General features: G+C 40.4%; 2 protein-coding genes and 1 long non-coding RNA gene across 3 annotated transcripts; 1 reads left to right on the top strand and 2 right to left on the bottom strand.

Annotated features, from left to right (window-relative positions):
* Nucleotides 1–104: 104 nt before the first annotated feature.
* Nucleotides 105–7,325, top strand: lamtor3 (late endosomal/lysosomal adaptor, MAPK and MTOR activator 3). The gene is made up of 7 exons (XM_035609577.2): nt 105–231; nt 480–516; nt 2,341–2,375; nt 2,460–2,518; nt 2,902–3,035; nt 3,399–3,462; nt 6,939–7,325. Exons 2-7 carry the CDS (start codon nt 508–510, stop codon nt 7,010–7,012), a joined length of 375 nt encoding a protein of 124 aa, XP_035465470.1. The 5' UTR covers nt 105–231; nt 480–507; the 3' UTR covers nt 7,013–7,325.
* LOC118285774 lies at nt 443–3,014 on the bottom strand. Its single transcript, XR_004785253.1, has 3 exons — nt 2,660–3,014; nt 741–850; nt 443–575 (listed from the first exon to the last, which is right to left on the bottom strand). It is a non-coding gene; the product is annotated as an uncharacterized LOC118285774 (long non-coding RNA).
* A 487-nt stretch (nt 7,326–7,812) lies between the features above and the next one.
* On the bottom strand, nt 7,813–19,764 carry dapp1 (dual adaptor of phosphotyrosine and 3-phosphoinositides). Its single transcript, XM_035609568.2, has 9 exons — nt 19,609–19,764; nt 17,692–17,814; nt 17,442–17,575; nt 15,253–15,383; nt 13,887–13,934; nt 12,678–12,740; nt 12,462–12,547; nt 10,667–10,754; nt 7,813–8,982 (listed from the first exon to the last, which is right to left on the bottom strand). Exons 1-9 carry the CDS (start codon nt 19,656–19,658, stop codon nt 8,959–8,961), a joined length of 747 nt encoding a protein of 248 aa, XP_035465461.1. The 5' UTR covers nt 19,659–19,764; the 3' UTR covers nt 7,813–8,958.
* Nucleotides 19,765–21,772: the final 2,008 nt, after the last annotated feature.

The following is a 21,772-nucleotide window of genomic DNA, read 5'->3' as shown; positions in this document are numbered from 1 at the left end:
GCCCTGTGTTCCATATTGAATATTTTTTGTATAAATAAAAACGAATTCTGAGCTGTCAGTAGTGTATGCGTCATGTCGCGCAGCACTGACGTTCCCCAACATTTTTTTTTCCCCCTCAAGAGCCGGAAACAAAACAAAGTATGTCATGTGACTCCGGCTCGTACGACGTTTCGTCTTCCGAGTATGTAGCTGTTGTTGGTGAAGTCAGTTTTAAAACAGGACTCAAATAAGGTATGTGGAAATATATACGACTTTGTATTTGTTTTGTTATTTCATTTTTAGCTGTATGTATTTCACGTCGAGGTGAACTCAAGCAGCCAGCGGTTGAATTATAACCGGAAGTAGCTAAGTGTCACCGGCTGCTATTTAGCACGTTACTTAACACGTTAGCATGCTTTAACTCTCTTCCGATTAACGGACAGTCTGCGTTACATTCCGCTGACGAGAACGTGTCATGTTGGCTGTTTCCTCTCCTACAGTTGCTGACACGAGAAAACACGGGCCGCCATGGCTGATGTGAGTACGGACTCTCCGTCCTTCTTCCTGTTTGCTGTTTCCACAGTCTCTGCCCTTCTCTGACACGGAGGGGAAAGAGACACAAACATCACATGCTGCTCTTTACAAAAGTGACATCACCCTGGCTCGTATGTGAGCCACTTTATTCTGCCATGAGTAGGCCCGTCATGATAATTGCGTTATCGACACATATGGGAATATGAAATTAAAAAATTGTTGTTTACCTCAATAACAGCCATTGTGTGACTTAATGTCATCAGCAGTCCAGCAAAGTCTCGCTGCATCTGTCCTCCCATCTGTTCACGTCGTACGATTAATAAATCACTGGTTTGGTCTATAAAATGTCAGAAAATATGGATTTTTAAAAATATTTTCCTTAAGGCACCACGTCTTCAAATTGCCCGATTTGTCTGGGCCTAAACAATAGTCTAAACTTTGGATAACATTTCTCTGACCAATAGGCCTATACTGCAAGCTCACATGATTCTTAAAAATCACAATAATATTGTTCATCGCAATAACTTGTGGGACAATATATCATGCAACTAAAAGTAGTTATCGTGAACGTCCTAGTCATGAGGCGTCAATGAGAGCCCAAAATAATCAAGATGGAATTAAACCGGCAGATTTTCAGTTGAGGTTTGGACAGGTGTTTGGTCCACACGACGGGACGTCAACTTTTACCTTGATAAGCCACCTCACTGAAACCTACTCACTTGCGCCCCTGACCATGTTCAGACCTGTTATTAACGTCTGGTCTGAGTGATCTGAAAACAAGGGGACAGCTCTTCAGTTACGCTGTGAGCGAGCAGACCCACGAAGATCCGATTCAGTCAGACACATTTCGAGGTGGTCTGGGGAAGGGTGTGGCCACATTCTTTTAGCAGTGTGAACGCAACTGTGTCCCGGGCCCACATATTAAGGACCGCCTATTCAGCTGACATCATCTGATGTAACAACATTGATTTGCTCAGCCCCTCCTGGCTCTGTTTTCTCCATCTCTTCTTCCCACCCTGATACACACAGGTACAATGACAACAGACACATTTATACAGTCAGACTGGTTAAAAACTACTTAAATTGTGTTATTGTGAACACAAATGACATAAATCTTCTCACACATTTACACAAACAAAAGGATCCATCTTTTCCTCTATTCTCTAAATGAAAAATACTTACTATCTGTAACAAACATTCTGCAAATAAGTATTCATTATTTTATCTACAAGGTCAAATATCAGGGCCACACCCTACCAGATCATTTCCAACAATATTTCCATGTCAACTAGAACATTGGTTCCCAACCTTTTTCTTGAGGGACCCATATTTTTACTATAGTATACATTGTTCTTTTTTCTTCTTTATTTAAATTTCCTCCCTTTGTTTGAACGTCCTGATTTCTCATTTTTTTATAATTATCTATTTATTTTTCATTAAATGGAGTTATAATTGAGTTTTAGTGACCTGGTGAAATTTTACTATAGCCAACCCGGGTTTCTGACCTCTCCAGCACGCACTCTTTTCTCTTTCCACGTAAAAGATATATTTAATGTGTTTTATGGTGTATTGTTTTGTATTTGAATGAATGTGCAAATCAATAAATCATCAAATAAAATCATGGAGTGTGGAAATGAGATCTAATCACAAGTGGTCACAGGGGAAAGGGCGCATTCTAATGTCAGGTATGAACTGATAGAGCTGTCAACTTGTGTTCTGATCCGTCAGGACCAATGTTGACACCAGGTCTGAACATGGCCTCTGTCAGTGACACTCTTGCCTAACTTGGTCATTTTATTCCTCTATTGTATTTTTTTTTCTTTACAGGATTTGAAGAGATACCTGTACAAACAGCTGCAGAGGTGAGTCTAGTTTAAGTCACACAAGGTTACAGGTATATCACTGTTGTCAGTGTGTAGTGTAAAAATCTGCTGTCTCTCCCTCAGCGTTGACGGTCTTCATGCTATTGTAGTGACAGACAGGGATGGTGTCCCAGTTATCAAAGGTAAGAAACCATTTTTTTACTCATTTTGCTTCATCTGTCTGTTGAAGTCATAGAGTTCTTTCTTGGAACGGGTCCAATCCTTCCATTGGTCAGTAGTTTTTTTTTTCGTGTAATTCTGCTGACAAACAAACAAACACTCACCAGACTCACCACTGGAAAGCCATACAAACCCGTGTCTGCCCAGGTACAATGACTGAATATGAATCCAGAACATAGGTTTATAATTTGCCTTAAAGGGAAGTAAAAGAAAACATCATGCATACAGTATATAATGCATATTTTATAACACAATATGTGACTCGTATGGTGTGGGCAGAACAAAGGCAGAGCAGCCAATCACTGTGCAGAGAGTATTTGTTAACATTTTTGCTGTGTCCCTGCAGTTGCCAATGACAACGCCCCAGTCCACGCTCTGAGGCCGGCCTTCCTGTCCACTTTTGCCTTGGCCACAGACCAGGGAAGCAAGCTGGGCCTCTCCAAGAACAAGAGCATCATCTGCTACTACAACACCTACCAGGTCAGACGGCAGCTCCGCACGATGATTCAATGTGTCAAAGATAAAGATTTGTCGGGTTAATTAATGGACCTTTCAGGTTCAAGTCAGGTTTCAAAATTCACATCATGTATTATTTTGTAACTTTTACAAATTGATTTACACCTGGAAAATACTCTGAACATTGTTTATGAGGCCTTTCACTCAGAATGAGTTCTGTCATTTACATACACTGACACACGACAACAATAATCAACTGTTTGATGTTGTCAGGTGGTTATAATACAATCATTTCCTGTTTTGTGAGAAAACAAACAAACAAAAAAAAGGAGATCCTCTTTTGCCAGTTTTGTACCTTAACATGTTTGCTGTGTCTCTGTCGAACAGATTGTGCAGTTCAACCGGTTACCACTGGTCATCAGCTTCATTGCCAGCAGCAGCGCCAACACAGGTAAACTCTCTTTCATAAGTCACCCTACATTGTTTCACTTCAGTCCACTGCAACAGTGGACGCTTTCGAACGTCTTCCCAAACCAATATGTACTTAGGACAGTGAAGCACAGACCCCCATTAGGAATACATGGGGTCAGTTCCATTGGATCCTTGGATTTGATTCTGACTCAGTGAAATGCCTGCATTCATTATTCTCTGGGCCCAACGAATCCATTATCAAGTCTTTTACTCACAATTCCCCGTAGGATCATCTCCTGTGCATCTGTCTGACACTATTCAATTCAATTCAATTTATTTGTTTAGTGGCCAATCACAACATGCATTGTCTCAAGGCACTTTAGATAGTAAGGTCAATATTACCATATTACAGAGAAAACCCAACAGTTCCAACTTAAATCGGCCTGCAACGCAATTATCCACATTTTCGGCCAGTTTAACTGTATTACTGATAAATCCTTTGGTAATGAATAGACAACTTACATTTGCTGTTCTATTTTAAGTTGACAATGTCACAATTACATTGAATTGATGAGGAAAAAGGGTCCATGGTCAGTTTAGCCATTATCAAGTGAGACGTTGGCAGGGATTAAAGCAAAATTTGAATCTGTTTTAGGGCCCCTTTTTCTCCGGTTCTCTCAGTTTTCATGTAAATATATTGGATAGTGTGTACGCACCTTTGACCCTCAATGCCTGCTTAATTAGTAAATCATAGCGACTGAGAACTTTTATTCCTGCGTAGACGCAAAGAGGCACCGACGAGTGTAGTTGTCTGATCACTCCCGGACTCTTCCCCCTCTCTCACACATTGGCCTACACTGGCGGCCTCGCTCTCTCATTTAAAAAAATGAATACAAATCTGCACATTTGCAGGTCGCACGTGGTGATGCCATGTGGAGGCAGAGTCTGCTCAGTCTTGATCATGGAGTAGAGCTGTGGAATCAAGCTCCTGCCATTACACCAGCCTGACCAATGGCCAGTCAATGTATTTGATTTATATTTTATGAATAATGAAGTAGCATTAATATTGTTATACCTCTGCAGCTGTAGCACAGCCCACCAGTGAGGAGCAAATGCCGTTTCCCCTCAAGGCAAAAGGGAAAAAAAGTCAAGGCTGACTTAATGAATGTAACAGAGAGGTGACAAAATATTTAGTTCGAAGCTCCAAACTCTCGCATCACAGTCCGACCAAGTCTCTGTGGTTTCAGTATGAGTCTCAGTTAAGCAAAAACAATTCAGATGATTATTTCAACCAAACAATGTCTTCATCCACCACAAAACACATGACCCCGAGGGATTTAGTAAGGGAATCGCAAGGATTTAGATTCGATAAATGGATTGAGATTTGCTAAAATGGTGTCACAGCCCCATCCTTAGAAATGAACCAACATTAGGGCTGGATGGTGTGTCCGTATTTACTAAAATTACTGAAGTTGACACACGCGTCTCTGGTTTGACAGCCTCACATTGGCAGAACAGTAAGTAGCCAGACAGCGCCAATGAGGCTAAAAAAGGTGATTTCATTAAAAAGAAAGCTCTGTGTCCCTTTGTCAATCAAAGTTCATCTGTCTCTCATTTAATCGGCTTATGATGCGGAAATATGTCCACTGTCGTGTCTTAAGCTGGGCATACACTATGGGATTTTAGAAAAATGCTGTTGTTAAACTCAAACTCACACTGTCCGAGTAAATTGTCTGCATTTTGAAGCCAAAGCTCAGGAATGATATGCTCATGCTGTACAGTCCGACCGTCAGCCGCCAGTTGAGTGCTCACACTGTGAGTGTGAAATACCCGTCGGCTCCTGCGGAAAGCTCCTCTGAGGCAGAGAAGTTTGTGTTTACCATAGAATAAGAATGCTGACAAGACAGAAACATGCGTAATCCGTGTGCTGAAAGCTCAAAAAGCGGGGTGCCGGACTCAGGCACGCTCTACATGCCCAATAAGCCTTATAATTTATGATATTAAAAACGATAACAGCACCAGACCCAACTATAAGTTCTATTCTAACTCAGTGCATAAAATAGGACGTCTCTGCACGCAATGTTTTTCATGTCAGCAGCAAATCTGTAGAATTATTCATTTATTTATTTATGGGCTGTATTGAAAAGCGGAGGCGATGTGCAGGTGGGGAACACTATCAGAAACTATTGAAACATTTAAAAGATAAAAACTGAAAAGTTTTTTTCAAAACGTTCCTAAAGTAACTCATCATAATCTTGTCATTAGTTTAATGTGAATTTATTTTAGTTGGAAAATAATCTCACCACAAGTACCCCAAGAAAATGTTATGGACCTTTCAGTGGAATCATGTGATTTTGATGATTGATGAAGTTTGTTTATTGGACTGCAGAATTAACAACAGTACACAGTATTTTCTAAGACAGATCAACAGGATCATAAACTGCTGTCGGAATTAAATCCCCAAAATACTTCCCTTAAAAGGTGAACAAACTATAGCACATGCTCATGTTCTGTTCATGACAGTCCAGAACAGTCCCAGTGGCTCCGCCAGATGTTTTTCACAGGGGTGGCACACCTAAACCAAAAGCCACAATTGAATTTTAGGAAATTCTATTATGCCGTCGTAGTATATTTTGGAGTTTTGGATTTGAGTTTTTGTAGAGTTGGATTTTGTTTAGATTACTTTAGTTATTAAATGCTTACCTTCAATTGAGTCCTGATCCTTCAAACCTGTGACACTTAGACCAAACTATACTATTCAACTATTATAAAACATATACTTTATTGGTTTAAATGCATAGTACCTAATGTAAAATATCAGATAAAAGCAGAATTGACCATAATTCTGCTGCTCTTGTATATATCAAATACAATAATTCAGGGCACCTACAGCTTCTGGGCAGGCTGTATTTGTGGTTTATTATTGTACTTTGACCTAACTATACTATTTAACTTCCATAAAAAATATTCCTTATTGATTTATTTAGAATATCTTATTCACAGCAATTAAATATATTGTCCATAACTGTGTTCAAAATGTATAATCACCTTCAACAAAGAACCGATGTGTAAGTTGCCATGTTTGCTACGTCGTGTTGAATATGGTTGTTGCACAAAACGGAGAAATACGTCGCATTCGCGTTTAATCTTCAGTGCTGTCGGAAACTGGAAATGGAACAAAAGGTGCGCCCCCAAAAAGTGTCCCCTTTCGGTTGCTCAGTTGGTTGCGGTTTGCAACTTTACCGCCAGGGGGGGCCACTGTACAGTCTACTAGTCCTGTTGTATCTACTCAACTGTGTCAGTTATATTTTTATGTACAGTATTACAGTCGCTGAGAGTCTGGCCACGAGATGGCTTGTGTGCAGAGCTGGCATGTAGTGCTGCTGGTGTCATCAGAGGAGGGGTCAGGGGTCGTCGCAACACGCCGGGCTGTTTCTCCAACTTGTCCTCCTGTTGTCTGTCGAGCCTCCTGTTGACCGGTGAGATAACAGCAGTCCACTCTGTGTGTGTCCTCAGGCATCATCATGAGCGTGGAGAAGGAGCTGGCTCCACTAATAGAGGAACTGAGGCAGGTGGTGGAAGTGACATAAACTCCCACAGAACGGACGACCCTGAACGAGGTCACCTGCCCGCATCCCATCCTGCTCACTGGATCTCCCCCATCTCTAATGGTGCATTCATGTCCTGTGGGAAAAACCTGTCTGAAGGTTGTTGGTTTTTTTTTTTACAGATCAAAGAAATGGCTTTTGAATTGTTGACATCTTCAGACCTGACTGTACCATGTTTACTTTACTTCCTGCTGTTTTCTGTAGAGTTTATCCTCATCAGCATCTTTACTGCTATGAGAGTTTGTGTCGAATCAAGTCAAGTCAAGAATAAATGTTTAAGTTTGTAGCACCTAAACTGGTTTCCCCACCCTTTTTCCCTCGTGACAGTTTTGATGTCAAATACATATTACTCATATCCTCCATATTTCATTCACAAATGCAGTTTAGTCATTATTTGTCCGAGGGTTTGCCTGTAGCCGTGATCAACATGATGCCTCTCATGGTAGCAGACAGATGTAAGTTTAATTAGATACTTATCTATGTTATATAGTTGAGGCATGAGTTTTTTAATAACTTGATGTAGTTACATGTATGTAAATTGCAGTTTCAAAAGGAGTTACTGCAACCTGAACGATTTGATTGCAATCCCACAGTTGTTTTTGTTATTTTCTATACTATATTCATCAATCTAAAGCAAGTTCTGATTCAGTACTCCCCACTCAGCTGTGACAGCATCGTGTATTTGCTACAGGTAAACACACACAACTCCAGCTGACTTGGTGTTGCATTCAAAGACGGTCGGTAGTGAAAGTGGCAAGGATGGAGCGGCATGGAGGCGTTGATTTTCCAGGTAAAAAATTATTTATTCAGACAGGACACAAAAACTATTTCATTAAGTTCATCACTTAGGCAGGTTATAGGGAGATAAAGTCCCCACACAGAAAACCCCCGTGTGATCAGGATGAGTGGACAAGTTTCTCTAACACAATAAACTCATAAATGTTGATCAGATGACAGGAGGAATATGCACCTTCCTCTGAGCACACAGGCGACAGATTGGGAATGGAGGAAGTTGGCTCCACGACACTAGGTCTTTTGTTTATAGTTTCTACTGGTAACATATTGCAATTACCTGTTTTATTTTATTTTGTAATGTAATAAATTGTAATTTTTACATGAATTACAACACATCTAAATACTGCAGTACTATTACTAAACTGTCTTTTCTTGGTCAGGAGTGAACCAAGAATCAAAGCTGGAAATATTCAAAAAATGTTTCCTCAAAAAACAATGTGCAGATCTATAGCAATGATAAATCACCCACCATCCTGTTGCAAGAAATAAACTCTAAAGTGCCAGATGTGGATTAATCTGCGACTGAAAATAAGACCCAACAGATGCACAGATTTCTACAAAGCTAAATCCTAAAAATGCAGAGCCTTTAGGGGAAAAAATTTAACTGCATGCAGTATTAGTGAAGATTGTTTTCTCTTCAATAAGAACCGGTGGTGTCGGGGCCTTGCAACAGACTGGACGGGGTATTCAGGAGGTGTTGAGAGACAAACTGACCCCAAACAACAAACCCTACATTGTTAGTTTTAGTCTTATAGAAGAATCCTACACAATAATCCAGTTCTTAAAATATCTGATAATGTTAATGTTCATGTTCAACATACAGCAGTAGGAACAGCCATACTCTGGAGAATTTTTTTAAAAAGCAGCCAAGTAAAACCACTAACGAAGACGCATGAGAAACGAAGCATCTCCGTGCGCAAAATAAATACGTCTTAAAGCAAAATGGAATCGCGTCGATCCAAGTTGTTAGCCTCCGGTCAGCACACTTCGGGAAATGCATCCAAGTGTTGATTTTTGGTCAGGTGTCCTCCTCAGTCCTGAACAGGTGTTCTTCACTGGTCACCCAACTGATGTGACATCCTTTCATGAAGGTGGGACTTCCATCCATCTCCTGTGTCTCCACTCATGGCAGGTCATCTGCCTTTTCTTAACTGGGACTGCAGATAAGAAAGAGAGTGTCACAAAAAAATCAAGTCAGCCTTGCACTTTTTTGGTTAATTAAGATTTAGTCCAGGCAAAATTGCTGCCTCCTTCTAAACAAATGTTGAGTTGAACAAAAATTCCCACTGAGGGTTCACTAAACACATCAAATTACTTTATTCAAGTCTTCAATAATCAGTTCAATAATAAACTTCCCAGCGTGCACATTAGGCTGATTCTCATGATGAATTGATGTCTGCCTTTTAAGGCATAGACCTTACATGAGTCCTTTCTCTGAAAAAAATATCTATCTTCTTACTGTTTATTCTACAATGCAGAACTATAATAGAGTGAGTCTTTTTCATTGGGACATGATTGGGGAGCATGGATTACTAAATGAGTCTCATTCACGCTGTGCAGATGAAATATTGCCTTGCTCCATTGCAGGCACAGGACCGGCATCTATTATTACATGGAACTTATGACTTATTTTGGTTTCCATGTCTTGGGTGTTGTACCATAACAGTAGCAAAAAGCCAAAAGTGGAGACAACTGCGGATTCAAAATTATTCATCAGACAATTATTACCACAAACACTGAGACAATGACTATTAGGGGCTTGATATCGTCCAAACTGTAGCAGTGAGACTTGCCCAATGCGACAGGCAGTAGGAAAGTGTGCATATAGACTAAAATGCGTCTGACAGAGTCAAGTAAACGGGGGTTGCAGTCAACTGCTGGCCCATCTCAAGAGAGAGCACATCCGGTCTTGTACGACACAACTCAACGGGCAGAAGAGGGTGAGTGGCTGTGGCTATGACCCAGTTCTCAAAAGAGAATCAGTAGAAAAAACAATGCTTGCCCGTATTGTTTTTTTTTTTGCAGTAGCATTTTTCTGTGACTGAGCACCTGCCAAATGAACTTGACAAAGTCCACTGAACTGTGCTGTTCCCTGTAGCTATGAGCAAAGTATAAAAAATGAATGCAGCGTTAGGTTCAACATTTAGCTCTGAAATAGTTGTATCATTCTATTTTTTTCATGCTCACAAAGATTCAAGTTCCTCTCCTGACATAGATTAAATCCATTTAAACAAATATGTGTTCCTCAAATTTGCTTATCTATACGTCTTTATCCCTTGTGTGTGTGTGTGTGGGGGGGGGGGGGGGGGGGGCACATACAGAGACAAACAACCATTCACTCCCACATTCACACCTATGGTCAATTTAGAGTCTCCAATGAACCTATATGTGCCTACTAGTTATTAGTACTATTAGCGTACTATTACTATTAACCTATCAGTTCTCTTTTATACGGCACAATAGTGTGTTTTTTAAACAGCAGAGGACCAGTTGTTTAAGAAACATGGTATTTTTCAATAATAAGGAAGTGGTTAAACATATTACACAAGCCGATTGCTAAAATTCAATTTGTTTGTATTGCTTAAATCAAAAGTCCACTGCACTATAGTGAGTAATAGGGTGTTGTAATTAGCCGCTCCCCCTCAACCTGCCTCGTCTTCTACTGCACCTCAATCGGGGGTTTCCTTGTTGCCATAATGCCTTCCAAAAATGAAAATTAGAAACTTGCACATTAGCAATATCTGTTTAAGCCTTTTTTTTGTCCTCTATCATACGATGATATGGAGTGGAGAGGGGAGCCCCTGCAGCTGTTTGAGTTACTGGTAAAAACATCCAACTCACCAATTTCCACTGTAGAATCTTGATCCACTCGTCTGCCTCCACAGCCGTCTTTGCACAGAGATAGAATGTCCTCTCAGGAAACACCAGGCTGCAGACACACAAAAGGGAAAGGAAGAGGGATTACAATATTAAGCACTTTTTACACACAAAAGTTATGTGCAAACAATAGGTTCACGATTTTCAAGCTCTGTTTTAAAACAATACCTAATAATTTCTTGTTCATTCTGCCCATTAAGTGATGCCATTCAGCTGAGAAGATGCACTCTTATAAAAATGGATCTATATCCATGTATGGGTTCAGGTTGTCACACCCTGCATGGGATTTTTTCGTGGTTAATTTAAGCGACCTTGAGTTAGGATTATTTTCCTTTACTACCTCACAACACAAATTGAGCACAACCACTGTGGAATTTGAATAGATACAATGCTCAGAATTAGCAAGGGTGGATTATGAAGTGGCCAGCGTGGGAAAAGCAAAGGCTTGCATTATTACACTATCCTGTGGCACCATAATTTGGTGCTATTCAAATAAAATAAAATTGAATTGTCGCTTTACTTTTATAATTAAATTTGTGTCATGTATTCCTAAAACAGGTCAATCTGGCTGTATCCGCTGCTCCCCACAAAACCAAAATGTTTCGTCAGGCACAATGTCAATAGCATATTAAGTGTATAGTTTATTTCATTCAAAATAAAGCCAGATAGTTCTCCATAATGGTAAAAAATGCTTTCACTCCTTAAATGCATAGCTATGAGGAAAAAGTCCATCAGAGCCAAATAATGGATCCATCATAAAATATTCAAGGCACTTTGCTGCCGCAATCATTGCCGAGTTGGCAAATCTTAGCTTCACCCTTTGCTCATGGCACGTGACACCGAACACATGAGAAAAGAACGGCGATTATAAAGCAGTAAGCTTGTTGAAGTGAAAATAAGAAAAAGAGAAGAACAAAATCAAAACCAAAATCATTTGGCAGTTTTTTGACATTGTATACAGTGGGGTCAGTGGCTGTAGGCTTTGTAAAGCCACTGCTCCCTTTCAGCTCATGTGCACTTCTCCTTCCCTCCCCCTGTTTCCTTCTGTTATTTGACGGTTCATACTTCCCCTTTTTTGAACAAATGTCAGATTTTGCTGCCATGGGGAAGTACAGCCCAGAAAAAAAGTAAGCCCCTGTGGCCCCAGAGTGGAGGGCAGCTGCTCATCTCAAATACATGCTGTGTTTTGTTTTCGTTCTGGTGCCCATGTTCCATCCAGATTATGCCATCTCTCTGTTATCTCCATTTCATCATTTACACAAATTCCCTTTTTGTTCGGTTGTGGAAATTGTGTTGTTAGAATTATACATTTTTTTAAAGATATGGGAATTCCGTCTATTATCAATTGGTCTGTAAATTTACGTTTTTGATCAATAGATTATTTTCTAAAGCCTATATACTGACTGACCAGCTGTCCAAATCCACAAAACGATTCATGTTACAATCCGGGAAGACTGAAGAATCAGCAAATATTTCATATGTTCAATTATTCAGTGCAATTTGAATCTCTAGCTTAGTCTTTTGGATATAAAAGGGTGTAACATGAGCATCTCTCAGAACTGTCCTTTAAATACATTCTTTATTAGGAGTAATCAATGCCATGGTGTGTGGGCCTAAGCCATTACTTTGCCTCTACAAGTTTAGCTAAAGAAAGTAATTAAAGGCACATGTTAATCCATTTTAAATGGCTCCTGTTGAATGATGAAACACCCACGTGTGGTCGAGTTTGGCACGTGTTCTCAGACTGACCATCACTTACCAGAAGCAGTTGACTCTGTCCTGAGAGTAGTCAAACTGTACTGCAGAGCAGGCTCTCAGATCCAGGGTGCGAATGGGCTCCTCACACTGCAGCGGAGACAGAGTAGTAGCAACTGAAACCTGGTACAGTAGCTTTAGCCACTTACTGTGATCACAAATCCAAAACTGCAATCGTTAACAAGCACATTGAGAAGACAATGTCCCCAAAGAGACTCACCATTTTGTCTTTGAAGTATTTCAATTTGTATCTGTTGAGCGTGAACCACCTCTGTTTCCAGTTCTGCAAAAACATTTAAAAGTCCCCCCCCACGAGTCAGTGGACTGTGTTCAAACACAGTTTTGGCAGCAAGAAAAAGTAAGTGAACCTTTTGGAAATATCTGTAATGATGTTTAAATTAGTCTTCGAATAGGGTCAGATCTTCATCTAAGTTACAATAATGAATAGACACAATCAATTTGAACTAATAATACCCAAACATTGCATTGTTATGCATCCTTCATGCTCTGTCCTAATGGCATCAACAAAAGCTATGGTTGTATTGAGCAAAGACAGTGTGTGCCTGAAGGCTCTTGGGAAATTGTTTTGCGTACTGATGAAACCAAGTTTGACTTGTTTGAGAGATGGTGCAAAAAAGGGCACTGCAAAATGAAATCATCATCCCAGTGGTGAAGGAATGTGAAGGGAGCGTCATGATTTGGGTTAGGGTCATGGCCTGACCTGAAACAGTTTGCCAATTAACAAGGTGAAGATGAATTCCTAAGTTTATCAAGGTATTTTACTTTAAATTGTCAGGGTGGCTGTCTGCCATCTGAAGTTCGGTACAAGTTGAGTGATGCAGCAGGACAATGAGCCCAAACAATGACCTAAGTCCGCTGCAGAATGACTAAAGACAAAATGGCCGAGTTGGAGTCCAAACCTCAGCCCAATAGATATTCTGTGGAAAGACCTCACAGCAGATGTTCACACTAGACATCCTGTAGTATCTGGCTGAACGGAAGCTGTCCTGTGAGGAAGAATTGTCCAAAGTTCCCCTGAACATTGTGCAAGTCCGATCGGCGGCTTCTGATGCCAAAGCCGGTATTACCAGATATTAAATCGAATGGTTCCACCACTGAAAGGAGTATTGAAGCACATTTTTGTTTGTCTATACTTGTGATGTTCAGACCCGGCATTTGAATTCGTCTCCACATGTGTCTTGAGTGACCACGCAAAGATGGATATTAATGACAGGACTGAACAGGGCACATCAGCGCATATTTCATTAACGATTTATGCAGAGAGTAAGTTATTTTCCAATGGGTTCACATACTCTCTATTTCCACTCCAGAACATTTACAAGTCTACAGTCACAGGAAACAGCTGAAAACAGATGATTTGTGTTCAGACACAATGCGGCAAAGTCCTTCACACTTCCACGGGTCTCACCTTCACAAATACTCCTTGTTTGACCAGATATCCTTCCTTTGTGCCCAGCTGAAAAGACATGCAAGTTAAAATGATTACTACTAAAAATGAAGGTTTGACTTTCAAGGATAATTCTGGTTTATCACAACTTGCCACCGTTTTCCAGAAATTGACCAGGTGCTTCAGAAGATTATTATTCTTTGATTAAGAGAAAGTCCTCAAACGACTCATAGACACAACTCACCAGTATTGTCCTTAACGTCAAGGAGGGAAAAGTAAACACTCCATACTTTCAGGAAGAAAAAGCTCTTGTTTCTTGTTTGGGCTAAGTACATGCCAAATCATTTTGCTCCATAGGTGGTCACTGACATTTTATGTAGTTCTTATCAAACTGATGCATGTTCAAGTGTCCATGAGCTGTTTATCAGGCATAACTTATTATTTTGGCTTCATTTTTGTACAACATAAGGAAGTCCATCTTTATCTACAGTCTATTGTTGTGACAGTGGAGAGTTGAGTGACAGTGTCTGCTATGGTCTGCACAAGTCCATTTCCCAAAAAACAAAAGAAGTGAGTAACAAACAAGCGTGTTTACATTTCAGTAATTACTTACTCAACTGCCAAAAGTAGTGTCATTACATTACTCCAAACACTGGTTGGAACACAGCTTCAGTAGTTATTAGACAAGTGAGCCATAACACTCTATTCAGTGGTCAAGACTGAAAGATGTGACCAGATCTTCAGCTTGTACCGATCAGAGGTCACTTGGTTAAGTACCAAGTAACTGCAACAGGCTGATGGACCCTGGTTGTACTGTATTTCATACCTTTCTCTTTTCCCTATAGTTCCACTCTGTGCTGAAAATTGTAATAAAGATTTTTTTTTTAAAAGCTCCAGTGGACTAATTTTGAAATATGAACCCTGTGAATTGTTCTTAAATACAGTTTGTATTGACGGCGGCATGAATGATATAATGCTCGAAGACTAAACTACATATAGCAGGCAAAGGGTTATCACCTTCAACGGTTGTTTATCAATGAGATGGATGTGGAAATGAATGGGCAATATTTTTGGTGAGTTGAGCTAGATTATGTAATTAAATACTGTAATGAAAGAGACATCTCATTGCAAACTTGAAACTAGTCATGTCATGACATGCAAAGTTTGACAAGGCCTTCTGTGGTTAGTTATTGTTGCTAAGCAATGGGTAGGACAACTTCTTATGATGTGGTGTATTGAAACATTTGGTTAGTACACTATTTTCATGAATTAGAAATGTGGCCAAAACTTATTATAGTTATATCTAATTAATAATCATCTTTATTTTTATATTTTTTTGATATCATGTGCTTTCAGGCGTGTTTGTGAAATGGGCATCATAGCTTACCGATGTTGCATTCGCCACAAGGTCATTTTCTGTGCGGCCCGTCTGTATGGCCGTGTGAACTCGCACCGACTCGTAGATGGACGGCTCCTCCACGCGCCACGGGTACGGACATTTCAGCACAATCAGGGTTCCTGGTTGAGAAGCAGAGGGGTGGTTAAAGGCGTGGAAACCTGATGTTAAAACTCAGAGGAAAAGACATCATCCAACAATTTTTTTTTATCTTGTTACATAGGAAATAATTACACACTTCGTACCTCAGGCAAATTGTTTTCAACTTGTGCAAAGTTAGCATTGGACCAAGAAGTGATTAGACCCTAGTTGTTGGAATGTCACTCAATCATCCTTCAGTTTCCCTCAGTCTCTCCCTCTCAGCATGTTTCTGTTGTATTTCCTCTTCTGAATACTCCAGCTCATACAGGTACAGTTCTACGACCTCAGCAATCTCTTCTTGTGTGTCAAATATCATAATCATAACTGCTGCATGACTTTATACCAGACTTCAGTCCAAAGTCAAGAGGTTGTGATATGTAGCACAGGGGGAACTCTATTCCACTGACTGTTAAAGTGATCAGCATTTCTAAATCTTTCATAATGAAGAAACTCGTCACCCATCAATCGTCTAGTTCTGGGGCGACAATATAGCTGTAGGGCACAGACGGGTAAGCTATATCAGGTTTGGACACAGACAGTAAGTACTTGGTGTTGATAGGCTCACCAGGCTCATCATAGCCTTAGCCATACAGTACGTTGGCATGTTGCATCCCTAAAAAGGCCAAGATGTCAGGAACAAGAAGTGGTGTGTACATCTAAAGGTTGGCAGACCCTGAGCCCAGCCATGGCTCTAATCTAAACCCATAGCCACAGAGCAAGAAATGATCTGCAGATGCCAAGTTACTCCCCTTCTCTGTGTACTGAGTAAAGTATTCCTATTCGTCCTGTTTCCAGCTGTGCTGTGGGTGATCACTTTGATTTGAGGAAAAAATGAACACAAGAGTAACTGGCTGCAGACAAAATGGCAGACATCCACAAGAGGCATCTCCGCAGTTGACAGGAAATCATGTGACCTCATCAGTGGAAGTTCTTCTTGACGTTTCTTCCCCCCGTGAAGTAGAACAAAGAGTTTATTCGTTGGGATAATTCCGGCATTTCAGGAATAAACTGAACATTTTTAATGTAATGGCAGTAATTGGCTGGCTCAGTGATCGACCTTACAGCAGATTCACTTGAGGTCACCATAGAGAAGCGAACCAAGGGCCAAACTAAAAACAGTCCTGTATTTTGAAGGCCCCCCATTACATAGTGTTTTTAATGGGCTCAGATGCTCAGTGAGCGACTAGTGATGCCCCGGTGCTCTATTGAACGACTCAGGGGGTCTTTTGTTCCAGCAGCGATCAGATGTGGCCTGGATCCATGGAACCTTTCAGCTGTAAATCTGGTCTCAAATGGCTTTTTATTGTGTTATTTATTTGTGTGTGGGTGAATTTGTTTTGTATTACCAATGCAATGTCTGTATTGTTTGTTGTCTGTATGGCGTGGTTTCGGGATTCATAAAGCTCTCTAATCTAATCAAATGTTTTAAATACATGCACTTAGAGCTATAACGTGTGGTGAGTTTTTAGATCATTTTATAGATTTTACATGTAACTCAAAAGACTTTCTATGGTCGGGGTCCGGTGTGTGTGTGTGTGTGTGAGTGTGTGTGTGTGTGTGTGTGTGTGTGTGTGTGTGTGTTTATCCTGATACGGTTTTATTCTTATATGCTTCTTCTTCTAATCTAATGTATGGGTGGAGTGATTAACACACATGACTTTAGTTGTCTAAACACACCCCTGATTATTTTGACATTTTTACTGTTCACCCTGTTTTACTGTAAAGCAATTTGTTATCACAATAATTTATCAGACATCCCGACTCATTCCTTTACTTTTGACATTTTCAAACTACTGCCTGTTTCTTCTTGAGCTGTATCTTTAGAACAGACTTGTGCTGGAAGAAGTGAGTTCTAGTTCAGCTTTAAATAGACTCAAGGAAACCGTCCCCATTGCTATGAAACCACTGACGCAGAGAATTTGCAAATTCTAAACTATGCAACGGCTGAAGAGAGCCGAAAAAGAGCAACATGCTGTTTTATTTCATAAGCTGGATACACGCAATAAGCTTTGTTCGTGAAGATGTGAAATTCTTCTTACCTGCATCACTGCCCAGCAGAGGTTGGTTGGCAAAGTGGCTGACAAAGTCATGAAGGGTCGCAAACTCATTGAAGCCAAAAGCGTAGCTTTTGTCTTTTCGCGTCACATGAAAATGTTTGACTGAATCCTTCGCCCTGACATAAAAAACAAAAAAACATTTATTGTTGCACTGTCAAAGGTCATATACCTACAAAGCTCTAGTCTGAACCCGTGAATCCATATTGGAAAATCTAGCTAGAAAAGAACTGACCTGACAGACAGGGCAAAGCAGCCTGGTCCCTCGTTGCTGTTCCTCAGGAGGTAACTTCCATCGGTGCCATTGGACAAGAGCAGGGCCTCTGTAGCATGGCGGGACAGGTCATAGTGGTACCACCTTCAACAAAGCAAATGCGAAATAACCTACACCTCAATTCTGTGGTGAGTGGAGGGGCTGTTGTATTGCTTGGGGAAGGAGCTTTTCACCTAAGTTAGTCAGGACAGACTATGGGGAAATATTTCACTGCGTATGACAAATTTAACTTTTTAACAAAGCTCTCCAAATGTAAAAATGAACAAATAAAACAAATAGACTCATTCTTGACTTGGTAGTTTGATATTTCCAGAGTTCATAGTCTTCTTCAGTGAATGGGTTCCACTGCCGAAGATGATGAAACATAGTTGAATAAAAACAGCAACATTTAATTACTGTGAGCTCAGAAATATTAATTTGGACTAAATCATTTTGTATAATGATAATGGCAAATGCTTGTTTTGTGGCAGTCATGTGTGTATTTTCGCCATACATGCAGCACCTGGGTGCTACCTGCACGCACATTGCAGCCTAAAATAATGTGGAAGAATACACGTACAAAAGCCTTTCACAGGAAATGGGGATGATTGCTGTTGTTACATAAACCTCAGACTGTAGGACGGATGCAAAGGAAACCAGTGAAGGGATATGAAATTTTATCATTTGCATTATGAGTTAGTGAGAATGTGTCGAGAAAAACAAACAGAAATGACAAAGGAAGCATCAGTAAAAATGATTGTCTGAATACTTTTAATTTCATATTTTGAAAGCAGCATTAGATCTATCAGGTAGCACACACCACACTCAACGTGAAAACCTGTGGGTCACCTTTGGAATCCAAGTTGGAGTGTTTCTGTGTTAAAAAAAGAAAGAAGATTTTCATAGAACATTGAGGATTATATGGAGAAAAGAACAACTGTGAGGACGTGGTGTGTTTTTTGTGAAGCTGAGGTTTTTATGTTCACCGATCGAATCGATGTTTAAATCAAGCCCATGCTCCTCGTGCAGCATCTGCACATTCGACATCACAGATCACTAGAACACCTCTGCCCCTACAATGACCCAGGCCATAGAGATAGTCATTCAGCGAGGTTGAGGTTAGTGTTTCCTATTGTGCTGTTGAGAGGAAAGTTAAGGGGGATGTTTTGTTGTGTTTTATTTATGTATTTTAATTTAACAAGTCAACATACAGTATTAGTGTTTTGCAGTCTAGACCCACTCTGATCCAATTTAGAGAATCGGTTGCTCAGTAAGTTTCCCTCCATTTCAGTGTAGAATAGACCTAAAATTAGCTTCATACGGGCATTGGTAATTCTTTACCCTGAGCTTATCAGATCAAAACAGCTCCACAATAAACCAGTTTAACCTCCTCTCTGAGAGAACTTTGAATGAACTTTGCCGATAAATGCTGTGTGTCTGAGAGAGAGAACATAAAACACAGACAAAGTTACAAATAATTTATTTATGATATTCTAACGCCAAGGAAGACTGAAGTAGTCTTCTGGTTTACTCTCAAGCTGGTGAATGTTTATGGTAAAACATTGAAATTAGTCATGCATTTCCATTTTTGTGACACTGCCTTTATCTTTAACCTCATACGCTACTGCCTTTTCCATCACCTGTCTGACTGACTATGGTTGTATCGCGTCTACAGTTACATTGGCCAGGGGGGCCCTAAGCAGCCTCTTAGCTGGCTTATGCCTCGGCCCAATGTTCTAAGTGGTATATATATTCGTGGATAAGTGAGAATACCAGACCTGGTACAATATATCAAGTGGAGCTGGTTGACCCGTTTTGCTGCTCGCAGGCAGCTCATCATTTTCCAACAGGAGCGAGGCAGAGAAGACCCCCTCCAAACGAAATCATCAGAGGTCTTACCCCAAAGTCTCCAGCTCGTCGCTCACGTCCTCATCGCTGTAGAAGCTCATCTCTGCAGCAGCAGCGATCGTCCGACTGCAGCAGCCAGGCAGAAGTGAAAGCTGTCAGATAAGAGTCAGACACGCCTAAGAGGAAACACGCTTACCAACCACCTGTTTGTAATAGTGCTGTGCTTTTGTCTTTGTATCCATGCTATTGTGGAGGCCTTGATTTCCACGCCAGTCTAATCATTCCTGCAGTGCAACTCAACTACCTAGAAAAACAAGATCTGTCTGCTATCTTAATCTGCTGCATGGGGCTGGAGGGAGAGTGTCATTTTCAAAAGCAAAAAAAACAACAACTGAATGGAGAATGGAAATGGGGAATGTTTCATGAATGTACCGATATCCATTAATAAAGTGAATGGAGTTCTTGGTTTTGCTCACTGAGAATACTCCTGCAGGCCTTTTGTTTTCCAACATGGTAAAATGCTGTTAAGCCAGTCAGCACAGTGAGTTCATTATAGACCAAATTCTAAAGCAATGATGTGGGATATAATTAACAGTCAACCAGACAATAAAGCTCATATATATTTATATAATAATTAATTTAAAAATGTAGTTTCCAGTTGTGACCATGGTCAGCTGGGCCTGCAGTCATACAGACACTCTCGGGCTCGACGTCTTCCTGTATTTCTTAAGTATGTGGTTTTGTGTGAACGTGCTGGTTCAGGCTGGTTATCGTATTACAACACTTCTCTTTTTATTATCATTATTAAAATGATTGCAATGTCTGTAACAGGTCTGTACAAACAGTCCATGCTGGTTTTTATTTTACATCCAATAAAAAAACCAAATCACAACATAAAAATCCTCATCAGTGACTAGTGGTCAAGGCTTTTGTTCGAAGTACTACATTGTACAAGTCAAGGCTGAGAGAATGTCTCCACTTATCACCTGGTTAAACTAAGACACACGTGTACAGAGGCAGCGAGGTCACTTCATTTGAAACTTTCTCACTCAGGTTTTCATTCACGTGATGCGTTCACACACCTGACACAACCAGCTCTCCTGTCGTTTTCCTTGATTTAGTTTCAGTCCGGTTAAAAAACAAATCAAAGATTCTGTTAGTCAGTTCAAAATCCACAATGAACTTGTCACGTCACAAAGGCCAAACTGTCTGTTGTGAGCAAACATGTTACCAACAGCAGTGCACGGGTAAACACCAGATACAACAACACATACACAGATATAACCTCACCAGTGGATCTGTGCATTCGGTCTAAAGCAGTCTGAAAAAATTTCTCTGTGCTTTGCATTTGTCCTACTACAGTGCAAATTTCCTGTGACACGATACACGGCACAGCGGAGTCATATTTACAAACTGATGTCACTGATGATGTCACAGAACCATCTGTCAGTTGGATGGTTACATAGGGATTACATAGAATATAACATCTAACGAGGAGGTGATGTTTTCGCCCCTGTCCGTCGGTTGGATGGATGTTCATTTGTTTGTCAGCAGGATTCCAAAAAAAAAATACAACACGGATTTCCAGGAAAATTGGAGGAAGGATGGGACATGGGCCAAGAAAGAATTCACTGAAACAATTCTTTTTAACTTTCTTTAAGATTGTGAGAGGTTTTTTTTCTTCTTTCCATTGATTTTCACCAATTTCCCAGGAAATAATTAATGTGAATATTGATAAAAAAAAATCAGGCATATTTAGGAGACTGATATCTTTGAGTGGGTGCAATTTGGTGAGGCTCGGTTGGATTTATGGGGACAGAAGGGCCTTGGCAAAGGTATGCGCTCTACAGATAGATACATACATATTTTTTTTGACTGAATTTTCCATTTCCTTGAGAGGCACTGCCCCTCGAAAACAACTTCACAATGGACACTGCGCTTCCTCATCAGAAACACACCTGTGGCATTTGAGGTTAATTGGATGGGCGATTGTCAAGGAAATGGAAACACAGTCAGAGTTTCCTACATTTAAAGGTAGGATTTGAAGTTCAGCTGGCGGAGAGATTTATTTCAGTGGCGCAGACGATCATGTTGAAAATCGAGCCAGCATTAATTATTTATCCAATCCATGTGCTGGAACTGCATTAACGTGTGAGGACAGGGTAACCTCACGCACACTCGCTCTTCATCATGATCGCCTGCAAATCTCCAATGA

Source organism: Scophthalmus maximus, chromosome 15, assembly GCF_022379125.1.
Source record: "Scophthalmus maximus strain ysfricsl-2021 chromosome 15, ASM2237912v1, whole genome shotgun sequence".
Taxonomy (NCBI): Eukaryota; Metazoa; Chordata; class Actinopteri; order Pleuronectiformes; family Scophthalmidae; genus Scophthalmus; species Scophthalmus maximus.
The sequence above is the reverse complement of the archived record's forward strand: the minus strand, read 5'-3'. Positions and strand labels throughout refer to the sequence as shown.

Coding starts and splice junctions, on each gene's coding strand:
- lamtor3 (XM_035609577.2), top strand. Junction 2,519..2,901: donor TGGTGTCCCAGTTATCAAAG/GTAAGAAACCAT, acceptor GTGTCCCTGCAG/TTGCCAATGACAACGCCCCA. Junction 3,463..6,938: donor CAGCAGCAGCGCCAACACAG/GTAAACTCTCTT, acceptor GTGTGTCCTCAG/GCATCATCATGAGCGTGGAG.
- dapp1 (XM_035609568.2), bottom strand. CDS start 19,658: ATGAGCTTCTACAGCGATGAGGACGTGAGCGACGAGCTGGAGACTTTG. Junction 17,576..17,691: donor TGCTTTGCCCTGTCTGTCAG/GTCAGTTCTTTT, acceptor TTTTTATGTCAG/GGCGAAGGATTCAGTCAAAC. Junction 12,548..12,677: donor AATACTTCAAAGACAAAATG/GTGAGTCTCTTT, acceptor TCTCCGCTGCAG/TGTGAGGAGCCCATTCGCAC.